The sequence below is a fragment of the Ochotona princeps genome, chromosome 24 (assembly GCF_030435755.1).
Source record: "Ochotona princeps isolate mOchPri1 chromosome 24, mOchPri1.hap1, whole genome shotgun sequence".
Taxonomy (NCBI): domain Eukaryota; kingdom Metazoa; phylum Chordata; class Mammalia; order Lagomorpha; family Ochotonidae; genus Ochotona; species Ochotona princeps.
In genome coordinates, this window is record NC_080855.1 from 9056607 (window position 1) to 9071458 (window position 14852).

The following is a 14852-nucleotide window of genomic DNA, read 5'->3' on the forward strand; positions in this document are numbered from 1 at the left end:
ACTGGCACGCTGGCCCCTGCCACACCCTCATTGGCGGGCGGGAGCTCAAGCTGCCCACAGGCCTGGGGCGGCAGCAGGCAGAGCGAGCAGCAGAAGCAACACAGGGGAGAGGTCTGGCTTAGGTGCACCGGGGGCTGTCAGCAATTTTATCCAGCTGAAGTAGGAACTGACATTGGTGTAGACACCAGGTCGGGTGCGCAGCCCGCAGCCCACACCCCAGCTCACAACTCCAACCTGGTACCAGATCCCATGGATGTCGCAGACCAAGGGGCCACCGGAGTCGCCCTGGGGAGCAGCAGGGGTGAGCATGGCCTGGGCAGGGCCAGAGGAGCCAGCAGAAGAGGGCCCGGGGAACAGAGGGTGCAGGGCTGGGGGCAGGCAGGCTGGTAACTGTGCTCACTCCCCCAGCCCGCTCTGCGAATAGGTCTCTGGCGGTGCCTGCCTAGTCGGGCAGCAGCTCCCCCAGCTGGCATGAAGATGGGGCCCAGGTGTGGGAAGGAGCAGAGTGGGCCCCGCAGGACGGGGGTTTACTCACACCGCAGGCATCTACACCGCCTTGCTCTCTGCCGGCACAGATCATATTCTCTTGAACTGACCGGCGTTCGGCGGGCAGCGTGTAGAGGTAGTTACACAGGGAGGCGTTCAGGACGCTGAGCTGCACTTCCCGCAGGCTGAAGGGAGTGGGTATTTTGCCTAGGGGAGAAAGAGAGGGCCGGAAACCTTAGTCCACACAGCAGCGACCATGGGGCTGAGCTTGTCAACCAGCTGCCCCACGCTGACCGACGTCAGGTCAGCACTCAGTGAGAGCCACAGCATTTTACAGAGGTAAACCTTACGGGACGGAGCAGCCACGGACACGCGTGCACCTCCCAGGACAGCGTCACAGATCTAGAGCAACATACGGGAACAGGCAGAAGGCATAGCGAGAATGTTCTGTACGGTTTATTGAAAAAGTGATCTATTTATTTGAAAGGCACAGAAATAGAGAGGGAGAGAGATCTACCATCCACCATTTAATTCCACAAATGGTCACAGTGGAGGTAGCTGAACTGGTCCAAAGCAAGAATTCAGGAGCTTCTCCTGGGTCTCCCACGTGGATGCAGGCACCCAAGCACTTGGGCCACCCTGTGCGGCCTTTTTCTTTTTTTTTTTTATAATGGCAATTACCACACTGTTTTGCTTGCTGTGCTTTGAATACAGTGTTAAGCATTGTCTCACAGCATTTGGGTTTACTGTTTTTCTTTTTTTCTTTAAGATTTATTTTTATTACAAAGTCAGATATATATAGAGAGGAGGAGAGACAGAGAGGAAGATCTTCCATCCGATGATTCACTCCGCAAGTGAGCCGCAACGGGCCGGTACTGCACCGATCCGATGCCGGGAGCCAGGAACCTCTTCCAGGTCTCCCACATGGGTGCAGTGTCCCAATGCATTGGGCCGTCCTCAACTGCTTTCCCAGGCCTCAAGCAGGGAGCTGGATGTGAAGTGGAGCTGCCGGGATTAGAACCGGCGCCCATATGGGATCCCGGGGCATTCAAGGTGAGGACTTTAGCCGCTAGGCCACGCCGCCGGGCCCCACCCTGTGCGGCCTTTCAAGGCACATTAGCAGGGAACAGGGTGGGAAGTGGAGCACTCGGAACTTGAATCGGCACCCACACAGGATGCCGGATCACAGATGGTAGCTCTACCTGGTACACCAGGGCACCGACCCAAGATTTATTCATTGTTTCAAAGGCAGTGATGCAGTGAGGGAGAGACAGAGATCTTCCATCTCCTGCCCACAGAAGCCAGAGCTGGGCCAGGCTGCAGCCGTGAGCTTGAGCAGTGGAGAGTGGATCTCTCATATAGGTGCGGGGCAGTGGGGCAGCAGAGGCCACCACCCACAGACCCCATGTTCCCTGGGGGTGCTGCTCACCTGAGGGCGGGCCTCACAGGGGAGATGCTCTGCCTGTGTCCCCTCCTATGCCTTTAAGTCATGACTCCACAAATGTGTCAAAGTGTGCATGCTCCTTCAGAGAAGGGCTGGGCCCACGTGGGGAGCCATAGCAGCCACCGTTGCTCACTCACACTGGAGCTGAGCTGGCTCTGCCAGGCATCAGGAGGCGGGGCGGGAGGCGGGTGTTCTGCCCTGCCCCTTCTGCGCACACAGAACTGAGGTACAGGCCCAGGCAGACAGACAAGACACACACACGAGTCCAGTACTTCCGTTGGCAGATGGCATGGTTGTATTTGATGGGAACCCTGAGACACCACCAAATCTGCTAGAAAATTTTCTGTGCTGCCCACCCAGGCTGCTGGCCCGCATTGTGGGAGCAACGGGGAGTGGCAGGTGGTGAGAGCAAGTGGGAAGGAGAGGGCTCCCCAGGCTGCGGTGCCAGCTGTGGCTAGTACAGGGCGTCCGCGACACAGCCCGCCCCTCCCCACCCCACTTGTCCCTGGCTCACTCTCGTTGATTAAGATCTTGCCCCAGCCAGTGGTCCAGCAGTCAGGCCTGTGCTGGAACATCGCGGTGGAGGACAGGATGCAGACGGGCTGCACGTAGGTGCTGTAGGTCACCCGGGTGGCCAGCTGCAGCAGGGCAATGTCATTGGCCATGGCCTTGAAGTCAGGGTGCAGAACAATCCTCCGCACGCGGAACCGGGTGAACCAGGCGCGGAGGTTGTAGAAAGGCGCCTTGTTGTTCAGCTCACCCAGCTGCACGCGCCACCTGTGCACATCCTGGGCCCTGGCAGCAAAGGAGAGAGAAGGCAGGGCACTGGGCAGGAGCATCACCCAGGGAGGTGACACTGAGGGCTCACAACAGAAGGCATGTCCAGAGCCTGGGGGCAGTGGGGAGACCTGAGCGGCACTTCCTCCCCTCACCCTGGTCCTGTCCCCTCCCACAGCTGTCCTCCCACAAGGACACAGCCCAGCCCTCCAGGGAGCGTCTGTACAGCCCAGCAAGGCCTGAGCTGCAGCAGGTACCAGGATGGGCACTGTGCAGGATAGAGAGGGGTGACCATTTACCCGCAGCCCCCTGAGCTCATGCCGCCCACTCCTGCTCCTGGGTCCACCCACCCCTGCTCAGAGGGAATCAGAGTGGAAGCCCCTGTGTGTTTGAAAGGCAAGAAAAACAGTGGTCCCAAGGTGTATGGGATTGTTCTGGAAAAATATGCACAGGGCTTCCTGCAGGAGCACCTAGGGGTCCTGATGTCGGTGGGAGCCACAGTCCAGGAGGAGCACTGGGGCATTCCATGGAGAGGACAAGTTCATGGCCTGCCCTCTCCCCAGCGCTGCCAACTCACTTTGATATGCAGTGTCCAGCTGTCAGCACCCAGCGGTGGTTAAGCAGGGTCCCCCCACAGACAGGCACACTATCCCTGAGCAGGCTGGCCATCCACGGCCAGCGCCCCCTGACCGACTCCACCCCGCCCACGATCAGCGACTTCATATTCCGATGGCCACAAGGTGCTGCGATGGACGAAGCGAGACGCAGTGAGACACAGAGACACACGGGCCTCCCCTAGAGACTAGGGATGGTGGGGGTAGGGGGAGGAGAAACAGGCTTCCAACCTGGACCCCCGCAGCGGGAGCAGGTGGAGCCGGGATCCTCCCTCGGTGCCCACCGCCCGCTCTGCCCCCAGGGCCCAAGGGTTACTTGAGAGCAGCTTGGTGTTCAGGGGACCTGGAACAGAGGAGAAGCAAAGCGTCCTGCCCCGCGTCCTGCCCGCTCCTCCTCCCCGCATCGCGGCACTGCGCGGGAGGCAAGAGCTCCCTGGGCACCTTACCTGACAGCGGGTCCTCTCCCGGCGGCGCGTCTGGGTGGAGACTGCAAGGTCAGTTCCCTGGACGTGCACGCACCCAGCCTCCCCCCATCCCCTCGGGAGCGGCCAGCAGCGTCCCCTGAGCTCACCTGGCCCCTCGGGGGCCACCCGCGCCAGCAGCAGCAGCGCCAGCAGCAGCAGCAGCGTCCCAGCCCCCGCACCCATGGCCGCCTCCTCTGCACCCTGGCGCCCCCTCTGCTGCCTCAGGCTCCGAGCATGGAGGGCGCCTCCTGCAGGACAGAGCCGGAGTGGGCACTCAGGAGACTGGGTCCTCATTGGACCTCTCCAGGGCTGGCAGGGACCCTAAGGCCTCACAGCCCCTGGTGTCCCCAGCCACACTCGCAGCTGTAGCCCAGCAGCCCCTGGGCCCAAAGCAGCCCTCTCTCACCTGTACCCTGGGGTGCTGGTATCCCCTCTCTCCCCACTCCATGCTTGGCTGCTGGTCTAGGTCCCTGAGAGGTGCCTCAGCAAGCCCTCCAGATGGGCTGTGTGGGCCCACAGGTATCCTGTCAGCCTGGAGGGCTCTTGGCCTCCTGCAATAGCCACCTGGCAGAGGTTTGGACACTGGGACTTGGGGATGTGCCAGTGGCCTTGCCCAGCCACCCTCACTTTGTTGCTGGGTTGACAGGTGAGAGGAAGACCCTGCAGGCAGTGCCCTTTTGTGGAGTTGCACTGTGGCTGGGTACAGCGGGAGGACTCTGACCACAGCATCTCCCAGTTTTCTGTCACCACATTTGGGGCTTATGATCAGATGCCTTTGTGCCTCTTCCGGCCAGCGCATCAACTGGCCATGTCCCTGCCCTCCAGGGAACCTCATGGGTGCCAGGCAATGTGGATGCAGGCCCACTGGTCCCATGTCCCATTGAGTGACCCCCAGGCACCGACAGCCTCACCTGGAGTACCCTGGCCCTGGGATCACCCTCAGATCAAGTGGGTGGGGTTCCAGAGTTGACCCCACTCCCCAGTGTCCTGTCCTCGCCGAGCCAAGGCTGAGGCGCAGCAGGATGATGTGTTGCCCACGTCGGTGACTCTTGATCTCTCCAAATGCATTTGTGCTTCTCCCTTCCCTGTCTCAGTTTCCCCTTCCTGTCCTGGGCTTCCTGGGATCCCCTCCCAGGTAAACACCTATACTCATGTCCCGCAGCACATCAGCCTCAGGGGGATGTGTGGGGCTGCAGAGTCCGTGGCTGTTGTGGTAGGAACCATGGTGTGGGCCTCGAGCAGCGCATCCCCTCGGCAGCACAGCCCAGGGCCTCCCCGTGCCCAGAGTCCTGGAGCCATTGCTGTGCTCCCAGCATTTGTCTTGCCCTATAGAGAGCGTACAGATAGCTGGGGGAAGGTGGTACCGAGGTTTGGGGGTCCATGTGTGTGTGTAGCATCCCGGCTGGATGTTGAATTGTCAGGGAGGCTGGCAACTGTAGGATTGTTTTAATGTTTATTGGGAAATTGGACAGACAGGACCAGCTCATGGCCCCGCTGTGGGCCTTGGAGTCAGGTGGGCTACAGGATTCGCAGCACACACAGCAGGGTCAGCAGCGGCAGCGAGGGGCCCCGCTTGGGCCCTGGGTTGTTGATCATCACGTGCCGAATCCAACGGAAGTGATGGCTGATGTTGGTGTAGACGCCAGGCCGGTTGGGCCGGCCGCATCCTATGCCCCAGCTCACAACGCCAATCTGATACCAGAGGCCGTCTGTGTCACAGACGAGTGGTCCGCCGGAGTCCCCCTGCAGGGTACCATGGGTGAGCCCAGCCTGGCACCAGCAGGGACTGGGGCGTAGGCAGGGGTAGAGTGGGCCAGTGAGAGAAATTTCCTCCCCTCCCCACAGTGACCACACTTGGACTCATACATGTGCAAAGGCCGGGCAGGGGGTAGGGGCACAGCCTATTTCCAGGTGCCCATGTGAGGCTTGGATGACACACAGGGACACAGCTGGCTGCAGGTTCGGGGCCCAGGGACCGTGGTAGAGCAGGGAGTGAGCAGCACTTACAAAACAGGCATCCTTGCCTCCTTGGGGTTCTCCTGCACACACCATGTCTCCCCAGATGTTCCAGCGGAAGTCTGTTCTATGGTAGAGGTGATTACAGATGGAGGTGTTGATAATGGCGACCTGTACTTCCTGGAGAGTGTAGGGATACGGCAGAACTGTTGGGGCGGGAGACAGCGGAGGATACGGTGTGGCCCTTCTCTGAGCAGCAGTGCCATTGGGGCTGGCATGTCCCTGGGCACCTGCAGGGCCTAGGATGTAGCTGCTCTGACTCCACAGCTCTACTGCAGCCCCCCAAACGTCACAGGAACCTTGAGTTGTCCCTGAAGAGACCCAGTGAGCAGGTAAGCTACTGGGCTGCCTGACTTGGTGTGCCTGAATGGAGCCGCAGCCCAGGAGGGCACCTACTGGGCTGTCTCCTCAGTAGCACCTGGGGTCTCAGAGCTGCAGCCAGGAGCTGTGCTGTCCTCCAGGGCTCTGGATAAGAGGCAGCATCCAGGCTTCCCATAAGCCTAAGCCTGGTCACGTGCAGCAGCTTCTCCCCCATCTGGACGGCAGGACACCGAGAGCCGCCCTGGGAGGGTGTGCCCGGCCCACGCCAGAACCTTCGGCACCATGAGCCCTTTGCAGCCAGAGCTTTCCCTACCCTGAACCCAGGCACAGTGAGACCAAGGCCCCCCTGCTAGCACACTCGGGGAGGGGCAGCAGCCAGCAAGCATCCTTGGCTCACACCGTGAGCCTGTGGCCGAGCCCTCCGGGGAGGGGCAGGGACCCATGCCCTAGGGAGAGCCCCGTGTTCTCAGTCCTCCCGACCCTGACCCCTTGCCCTGTCTGAGCCTGCCAGGCTTCTCTCTCCACCAGGTCTGGGGCACTGGACAACTTCCCTAACTCCATTCATTGCCTCAACTGTGCAACATCCTCAACTTCATTTGTAGGAAAACTCCAGAAAGACCCTTTATAGCTCCTGAACCTGTGGCCATGAGCAGTGCTGCCATGCTGCCTGCCCATGCAGGAGCAGCGCCTGTCCATCTTTCTCTGACTGCAGGCTCACGTGGCCAGGACAGAACATGCCCAGCCCAACCACTGGCAGCCCAGTGGACTCATGCTGAGAGAGGCAGCTGCTGAGCGTGGTCCCTGGGAGATGAGGCAGGGGAGGGTGGCTGAGCAGACTCGGGGCTCCAGAAGCATCGGCCAGCACTGGAGTACATGCAGAGGTGAGGGGAACCTGGGGTGGGGGGTTGTTCAGGACCGGAGGCTGGGGGAGGAGGATGAGGAAAGCAGCCCTTCCTTCTCACACCACAGCTTGGGGCCACTCTGGGCTGGGGGCGCAGTGCGTGGTTCCTGTCAGCCTGTCAGGCAGCCAAGGCTCCAGGGAGCTTGGAGGCTGGGTCAGGGCTGTTCCCTGGCCACCCCGCCCCCAGCCTCACCCTCGTTCTCCTCCACATTGCCCCAGCCGGTCACCCAGCAGTCTGTGCGATTCTCAAACCGCACTGTGGAGGGCAGGAGGCAGATGGGCCCGATGTTGTCAGTGTATCTGACCGCAGAGGACAACTTCAGCAAGGCGATGTCGTAGGGCGAGTCGCCCTTGAAGCCGGGACTCATGAAGATGTTGTCTACCCCGTAACGATTGTAGTAGGCCTGCAGGTTCCAGAAGGATGGTCTGGCAGTCAGCTCGCCAAACTGGACTGTAAACTCGAAGGGATCGCTGGACCTGGCAGGCAGGAGGGGCAGGACAAGGGGGGCGTCTGAGCACACGTGGGCCTCTCCTGGAGGTTAGCCCTGCTGAGGGGCAACTACTTGCCCCTCACAGCAATTCCCTGTACCAGTGCTGGGGACCCTGTGGGGAGGGGGCAAGCAGGAGTGGGCTGCACGCCCCTGTGGTCGTATCACCACTCAGAGCTCTCCTCAGGACACAGGCACTGAGCCCTCTGCTCCAGAAAGGTGTGGGTGCCCGTGAAGAACACTGGGCAGGCCTGGCTACCCACCAGGTGCAGTGCCCGCCCCCCGCACCAGTGAGCCACACCTGCCGAGAGGTAGAATGACGGTGGGAGTCAGTGATGCCATTTGTAATTAAAAAACAAAAGGACAATCCACCCAAAGGGGTATGGCAAAGTTCTGGAAAAACATCCTGTAAGGTCTTGAGTAGGGTTCCCTCCCCGCCCCCGTCCTGCCCTGGGCGCTGCACTCACGACTCGAAGCAGTGGGCAGCGGTGAGCGCCCAGCGGCGGCTGAGCAGGCTCGCTCCGCAGATGTGGCTGCCCCACTGGCGCAGGCTCCCCTGCCAGGGCCAGCGACCCAGCTCTGCGTCTTCGCCACCCACCACGCGCGACGGGATGGCCTGGTGGCCGCATGGCCCTGAAGTGAGCAGAAACCCGTGGAAGGCTCACCCCATCGGGTCTCATCCCGGAGCGCTCCTGGGTTCCTGCCCCTTCCCCCCCAGGACCCCCCACTTCTTGGGACGAATCCTCAGTGTGGGGCGGGGAGGGGATTGCGCAAAGTGCGGAGCGCCCTACCTGACAACAGGTTCGCTTCCGGAGGCTCTGGATGGAGACGAGAAAGGAAGAGTTGCCATGGCGTCTAGCCCCTAATCCCCTCGCCCACTCTCACTTAGGGGCCCATCAGCCGCCACCCCAAGCTCACCCGGCTGCTTGGGGCCAGCCCGGGCCAGCAGCAGCGCCAGCAGCAGCAGTAGTGTCCCGTGTCGCTCTCCCATGGCCGCCTCCTCTGCACCCTGGCGCCCCCTCTGCCTCCCCAGTCCCCGGGCGCGGAGGACGCCCCCTGCAGGACAGAGCCCGGGGTGTGCACAGTCTGGGTACCCAGGAGACGGGGTCCTCTTGGACCCCTCAAGACCCAGGGCTGACAGGGGCCTCTCAGGCCTCACAGCTCCCCCTGCGTCCCCTGTACTCGCACTGCAGCCCAGCAGCCCGTGGGCCGAGGGAGCCTGCTCCGACCCACACCCCAGGGTGCTGGTGGCGAGCTCTGCAGGGGGCAGCTGGGAGGCCAGCCGTTCCTGCAGCCCCAGCCTCCTGGGCGGCCTCGTCCTAGGAGCTGGCCTGGCAGCGTGGGGTCCCCGCCGGCCTAGGCTGCCCCCTGGAGGCAGGCGCAGTCCTGCTGCTTCAGCCTGAGTATTTCTTTTTCTTTTCTTTCTTTCTTTCTTTTTTTTTTTTTGAAGGGATTGCTATAAACTTTTTTTTTAATTGATTACATTGCATTATGTGACACAGTTTACAGGCACTAGGATTCCCCCCACTCCTTCCCAAACCCCCCCATGGTGGATTCCTCCACCTTGTTGCATTACCACAGTTCAAATTCAGTTGAGATTCTTTTATTGCAAGCATCTACTAAGCATGAAGTCCAGCATCTTATTGTCCAGATAAGTTCAACGGTTTCTTGGGGAGACCATCTCTGGTCTGAAGGTAGAGCCGGCAGAGTATCATCCTGATCAATTAAAAGCCCCGACATTGCATCAGTAACAATTTATAACGTTATGGAATTAGTTGACATGGTATTGAGTAATCAATATGTTAAAAGAGAAAAAAGGAAAAAAAAAAAAAAGAATGCAAGTTCTGAGCCACATCCTGTGACATTGACATTTCAATTATTAGTTTATATACAACCAGGTTCTATACACCTTAAAATGGGTATGGATTACTATTCAGCTGTCTCATGTCTATTTTAATTTTAGTATTTAGCAGTTTATAGCGTTGAAGCATGATTTCACTGAACCTGGCTGTTTTTCGGGTAGTCTAACTCTATAACTCTAACAAGACATATGTCAACAGTTTCGGTGCAGATCAGTTTTAGGAGGGGTGTGCAGAGAAATCTTCCATACCCCAGTGAGGAGTGACTAATCTTTGTGTCCCACCCAGTGAGTTATAAGTGCATCCCCGCTGGCCGTTTCCTGTCTGATTCTAAGCTTTCCTTGTTGTTCTCTATTTTAGTTAGTTTGTTTGTTTTGAGGGGTTTCTGGAGCGATCCTGATGGTCAATGCGAGAGGGGGTGGGGACCCAAAGTTGCCTGAGTATTTTGATTAATTGAATGATTGATTCAGTGTCAAGAGCATATGTATCAGGCACTCCCAATAGATTACTTTTTGCTAATAAATAATAGTTGTACGTGTTTATGGAATACAGTATTTCAGTGCATATGTGCAATGACTGGATCAGATATTGGATATCTGTCTCCTTATTTGCTATTACATTGGGAATATTCAAAATGCTCTTTATTGCCTGTTTTGTTTTTATTTTGAAATTTCTTGTTAATATGTTTACATGGGCCCGGCCTGATAGCTTAGTGGTTAAAGTTCTTGCCTTGCACGCACCGGGATCCCATATGGGTGCTGGTTCTAATCCCAGCAGCTCCACTTCCCGTCCAGCTCCCTGCTTGTGGCCTGGGAAAGCAGTCAAGGACGGCCCAAAGCCTCGGGACCCTGCACCAACATGGGAGACCCGGAGGAGGATCTGGGCTCCTGGCTCCGGATTGGCTCAGCTCCAGCCGTTGCAGCCGCTTGGGGAGTGAACCATAGGACGGAAGATCTTCCTCTCTGTCTCTCCTCCTCTCTGTGTATCCACCTTTCCAATAAAAATAAATAAATCTTTAAAAAAATACATTGTTTACATAGTCGATAGGGGTGCACGCCGCCCATGTGGGCCTCCAATTAGGGTGGAGATCCGGAGGAAGGGGCAAGGCGTGGCGCTGCACCCTGCTGCCAAAGGCGTCAACACCCAGGGATGGGGTCAGTCATTTGATGAGCTGTTAAAACCCCGATGTGGGGAAGAATGTTCCAAGGATGTTACTCAAGGGGTCCTGACAGTTGAGACATCATCAGCTTCATTGCACCAGGGTTGAGAAAACGTTTCCAAGGCCTAATGGCTAAACAAGTCCACCTGGGCCTGGCACAAGGACTCAATGGCTAAATCCTCACCTTGCAAGTGCCAGGATCCCATATGGGCATATCCCGGCTACTCTACTTCCCTTCCAGCTCCCTGCTTGTGCCCTAGGAAAGTATAGAGGCACTGGCCCTATGCATGTGTGAGAGGCCCAGAGGGAGCTCTGACCCTTGTGGCCATTTGAGGAGCGAACTAGTGGACAGAAGATCTTTCCCTCTGTCTCTCTTCTCTCAGTAAATCTGAAATGCCTTTCCAATAAAAATAAATAATAAATATTAAAATACTGAAGTATTTACATATTAATATTATTAATGTTAATCATAACAAACACATAATTAACATACTATAATGGGAATAATTACATAAATTAAGTATGCAAATATTTATAAATATAAAATATAAGCGTAAAATATTAAACATTAAAAATAACCTCAGATGCATGTCCATGTGGACCATTTATTAGAGTGGGAAAGGTCAAGGAATAGGGGAAGTGGATGAGACAATATGTTTCCAAGTTTCTTTTTCTTCTTTCTGTATCTGAGGAAAGGAGGACAAGAAGGGGAGAAGCTGCACCCAGTGGGGACATGGAGCGGCCACTTGATGTCATCCCAGGGTCCCCGATGTGGAGCATGTTCCAAGGGTATTGCTTAAGTGGTTTTGATAGTTCTGAGATGCTATTGATTTTGTTGCGCCAAGGCTGAGGAAATCTGTCCAAAGTCTGCTGGCTGACACAGTTCACCTTAGAGTCTCCATTCATCCAGATACTGCTGTCAAAGCTTGGCCAAGAGAGTTGTCCAATTTGTTCTGCACTCCATCCTCTGCTATGATACCAGACGTCCTCTGCAGGTCTCAGTGAGCTGTCATGTCCCCCATGTGCATCTGGGCATGCCGTCCACTGCACAGGCTTCCGCAACCCAAGAAGTCCAGTTCTGACTTGTGCACTCCACGGTCAGACCAGAGACCCCGTGATTTTCCCTGTGGTTGGAGTTTTGAGTCTAGTGGTCCAGTAGGGGAGGCCCGAAGAAACCTCACCTGACCCAGACCTGACTCCTGTGTGTGCCAGCCAGTGCGGGATCCAAGTCAGTCTGTCACGCACAACAGCCTACAAGCACGCTGGTGGCTGCAGTCACCAGCTCCATTTCATATGCAAACCAACGGATGCTGTGACCCAGCCCAACCCTGCCCACCAAACACTCAGCCCCCCTGCATACCAGCAGGAACTGCCCATAACTCCCACCAGGCTCGCCTTCAGCTTTGGCTCCTGTGCGTGCTGGTATGCGCAGCTGACTGGACCAGTCTATCCTGCGTCCCATTCGGCTTTTGTACACATCAGTGGGTGTCAGCCCGATTGATTCCACTCTCCAGCCCACACTTAAGCCGAGGGCCACCGCCTGTCCAGCCAGGCCTGCCGCCATCCCTGGTTTTCATGCTCATAGGTGGGAGCTGCAGCCCATCAAAGGGATGCCCAGTTTCCCTACTAGACCCACTCCCAGCCTGAATCTTGCAGTCCAGGTGGTTCTGCAGTCGAGCCTGATAGGACTTGTGCCCATTCCCAGCATTTGCCAGCTGATGCTGCGGCTAAACCTCAGCAGCCTGCGCTTAGTCTGGCTCCTGCATGTGGTCACTTAGCCCCATCTGGCTCTCCCCCAACCAAGCTCACATACAGGACAATGGGCTCTGTAACCCTGCCCAGCCTGGTCTGTCCCAAGTCCCAGCTCTCAACTCACAAGCAAGAGCCAAACCAAGCATGCTGGCATGCACAGGAGCCAGGACGGGCAGCAAGCCTTGCTGGGCTAGGCTATTGTACCCACTGGGTTTACATGAGAGCCAGGGATGGGGGCACGTTGGACAGACTTAGGTTGCAGCACCCACCAGTGAGTTGGGACTGGGGACAGGGCAGGCCAGGCTGTAGCTTCCAATGGAAAAGGCCAAGATGGGAGCTAGACTGTGCTGGGCTGGGTTGGAACATGTTGGAACCAACATGTGCAAGAACCATGGCTGAGGCCAGGCCTGGTCAGGGAGCTATGAATTGTGGTTCTCACTGGTAAATATAAGAGCCAGAATGGGGGCAGCCAACAGGGTTGGACAAGACTGCAACATCCCTCAGCATCGGTGTGAGCTAGATCTGGGGAATGCTAGACTGGGCTAGCCTCCAGCAACCACTGGAGCTCAAAAGAGCCCGAGTGGGGCCCAGTGCGATAGCGTAGTGGTTAAAGTCCTCGCCTTGCATGCCCGGGATCCCATGTGGGCGCTGGTTCTAATCCCCGCAGCCCTGCTTCCTATACAGCTCCCTGCTTGTGGCCTGGGAAAGCAGTTGAGGACGGCCCAAAGCCTTAGGACCCTGCATCCGCGTGGGAGACCAAGAAGAGCTCCTGGTTCCTGGCTTCAGATTGGCTCAGCTCTAGCCGTTGCGGCTGCTTGGGGAGTGAACCACCAGACAAAGACCTTCCTCTCTGTCTCTCTTCCTCTCTGTATATCCGCCTTTCCAATAAAAATAAATAAATCTTTAAAAAAAAAAAGAGCCAGAGTGGTGTGGCTTTCAGATTCTTTTTATTATGGACAAGTTCCCAGCTCTGTAATTACTGACAGATATTTTAAAGAACACAGACCATTAAGTTTGTAAAACAGCCCTAATTTGATGGGTTTTAAAAAATATTTACTGGGCCTGGTACAGTGGTCTAGCGGCTAAGGTCCTTGCCTTGCACGCACCAGGATCCCATACGGGTGCCACTTCTAATCCTGGCAGCTCCACTTCCCATCCAGCTCCCTGCTTGTGGCCTGGGAAAGCAGTTGAGGACGGCCCAAAGCCTTGGGACCCTGCACCAACATGGGAGACCCGGAGGAGGATCTGGGCTCCTGGCTTCGGACTGGCTCAGCTCCAGCCGTTACGGTCACTTGGGGAGTGAATCATCGGACCGAAGATATTTCTCTCTGTCTCTTCTACTCTCTATATATACCTGACTTTGCAATAAAAATAAATAAATCCTTTAAAATGCTATAAGGCACAGCATTCCTCACAGAACAGAGATTAAATAACAAAAAACAAAAATCCCAAGTTCGGGGTTATGGCAGTGAGTAAAGCCATTGCCTGCAGTGCGGGGATACCAGATCAGAACCGTTCATGTCCCAGATCCCTGTTAATGAGCCTTGAGAAACCACAAAAGGCAGCCCTGGTATGTGAGTGCTTGTGCCACCCATTTTGGAGACCTACAGGTAATTCCTGGCTTCGGTCTGGCCCAGCCCTAGCCACCACGGTCATCTGGGGACTAGTAGATGGTAGATCTCTGACTTTCGTGCTCTGTGAATCTGCTTTTAAATAAACATCAGCTTTTAAAAAAAGATTTATTTTATTTTTTATTGGAAAGTCAGATATACAGAAAAGAAGATCTTCCGGCTGCGATTAGAACCGGTGCCTTCCGAGGACTACATCCCTACTGCCAAGGAGACCACGGGGAAATGGAGTGCCTTCGGAGACCAAGAACTCTGAGGTCACCCACCCCCACCTGGATCTACCACAGGGATGGAAGAAGCCCAAATCCTGCCTTGCAGGATCCAAGGTCATCGGAACAACAACCAGGATCCCTGAGCGGTCCGCAGAAACAGAAGAACAGTAAACTTCCTTCAGGACTAGGGAGAGGAGCTTTCTCTGGTCCTTGCCTGCTTCCAACTTTGGGTCCCCACCCCCTCTCGTAATAACCATCAGGAGCACTCCAGAAACCCCTCAAAACAAACAAACAAACAAACAAAACTAGAATAGATAGACAGAGAACAACAAGGAAAGCTTAGAGAACCAGACAGGAAACGGTCAGCGGGGACGCACTTAAAACTCACTGGGTGGGACACAAAGATTAGTTACTCCTCACTGGGGTATGGAAGATTTCTCTGCACACCCCTCCTAAAACTGATCTGCACCGAAACTGTTGACATATGTCTTGTTAGAGTTATAAGAGTTAGACCACCCGAAAAACAGCCAGGTTCAGCGAAATCATGCTTCAATGCTATAAACTGCTAGACTAAAATTAAAATAGGCATGAGACAGCTGAATAGCAATCTAAGCCATTTTAAGGTGTATAGAATACGGTTGAATATAAACCAAAAATGAAATGTCTATGAAGAAGTCACAGGTTGTGGTTGAGAACCTGCATTTTCCTATTAACGTATTGGTTAATCAATA

The 14852-nt window shown here is 56.0% G+C and overlaps 2 protein-coding genes across 3 annotated transcripts; both read right to left on the reverse strand.

The window, feature by feature from the left end:
* Positions 1-4046, reverse strand: LOC118757797 (serine protease 41-like). 2 transcript variants are annotated; one of them, XM_058680834.1, is made up of 7 exons: positions 3893-4046; positions 3768-3797; positions 3638-3664; positions 3285-3450; positions 2445-2725; positions 536-693; positions 1-234 (listed from the first exon to the last, which is right to left on the reverse strand). In XM_058680834.1, exons 1-7 carry the CDS (start codon positions 3966-3968, stop codon positions 46-48), a joined length of 927 nt encoding a protein of 308 aa, XP_058536817.1. In that variant the 5' UTR covers positions 3969-4046; the 3' UTR covers positions 1-45. The 2 variants fall into 2 exon arrangements, with proteins under 2 accessions (XP_058536817.1, XP_058536816.1); XM_058680833.1 differs by having other exon boundaries at positions 1-285; positions 3893-4045.
* Positions 4047-5224: 1178 nt separating this feature from the next.
* Positions 5225-8705, reverse strand: LOC101529950 (testisin). Its single transcript, XM_036492963.2, has 6 exons — positions 8430-8705; positions 8303-8329; positions 7979-8144; positions 7217-7500; positions 5793-5947; positions 5225-5528 (listed from the first exon to the last, which is right to left on the reverse strand). Exons 1-6 carry the CDS (start codon positions 8500-8502, stop codon positions 5304-5306), a joined length of 930 nt encoding a protein of 309 aa, XP_036348856.2. The 5' UTR covers positions 8503-8705; the 3' UTR covers positions 5225-5303.
* Between the last annotated feature and the right edge of the window lie 6147 nt (positions 8706-14852).

Excerpts from the sequence above, each read along its gene's own strand:
- LOC101529950 (XM_036492963.2), bottom strand. The coding sequence starts at position 8,502 with ATGGGAGAGCGACACGGGACACTACTGCTGCTGCTGGCGCTGCTGCTG. Across the intron at positions 8,330-8,429 it reads GGCTGGCCCCAAGCAGCCGG|AGCCTCCGGAAGCGAACCTG; the intron begins GTGAGCTTGGGG and ends GTCTCCATCCAG. Across the intron at positions 5,529-5,792 it reads GAGGCAAGGATGCCTGTTTT|GGGGACTCCGGCGGACCACT; the intron begins GTAAGTGCTGCT and ends GGTACCCTGCAG.
- LOC118757797 (XM_058680833.1), bottom strand. The coding sequence starts at position 3,968 with ATGGGTGCGGGGGCTGGGACGCTGCTGCTGCTGCTGGCGCTGCTGCTG. Across the intron at positions 3,451-3,637 it reads GAACACCAAGCTGCTCTCAA|CACCTTGTGGCCATCGGAAT; the intron begins GTAACCCTTGGG and ends CGTCCATCGCAG. Across the intron at positions 2,726-3,284 it reads GCTGGACACTGCATATCAAA|GGCCCAGGATGTGCACAGGT; the intron begins GTGAGTTGGCAG and ends CTTTGCTGCCAG.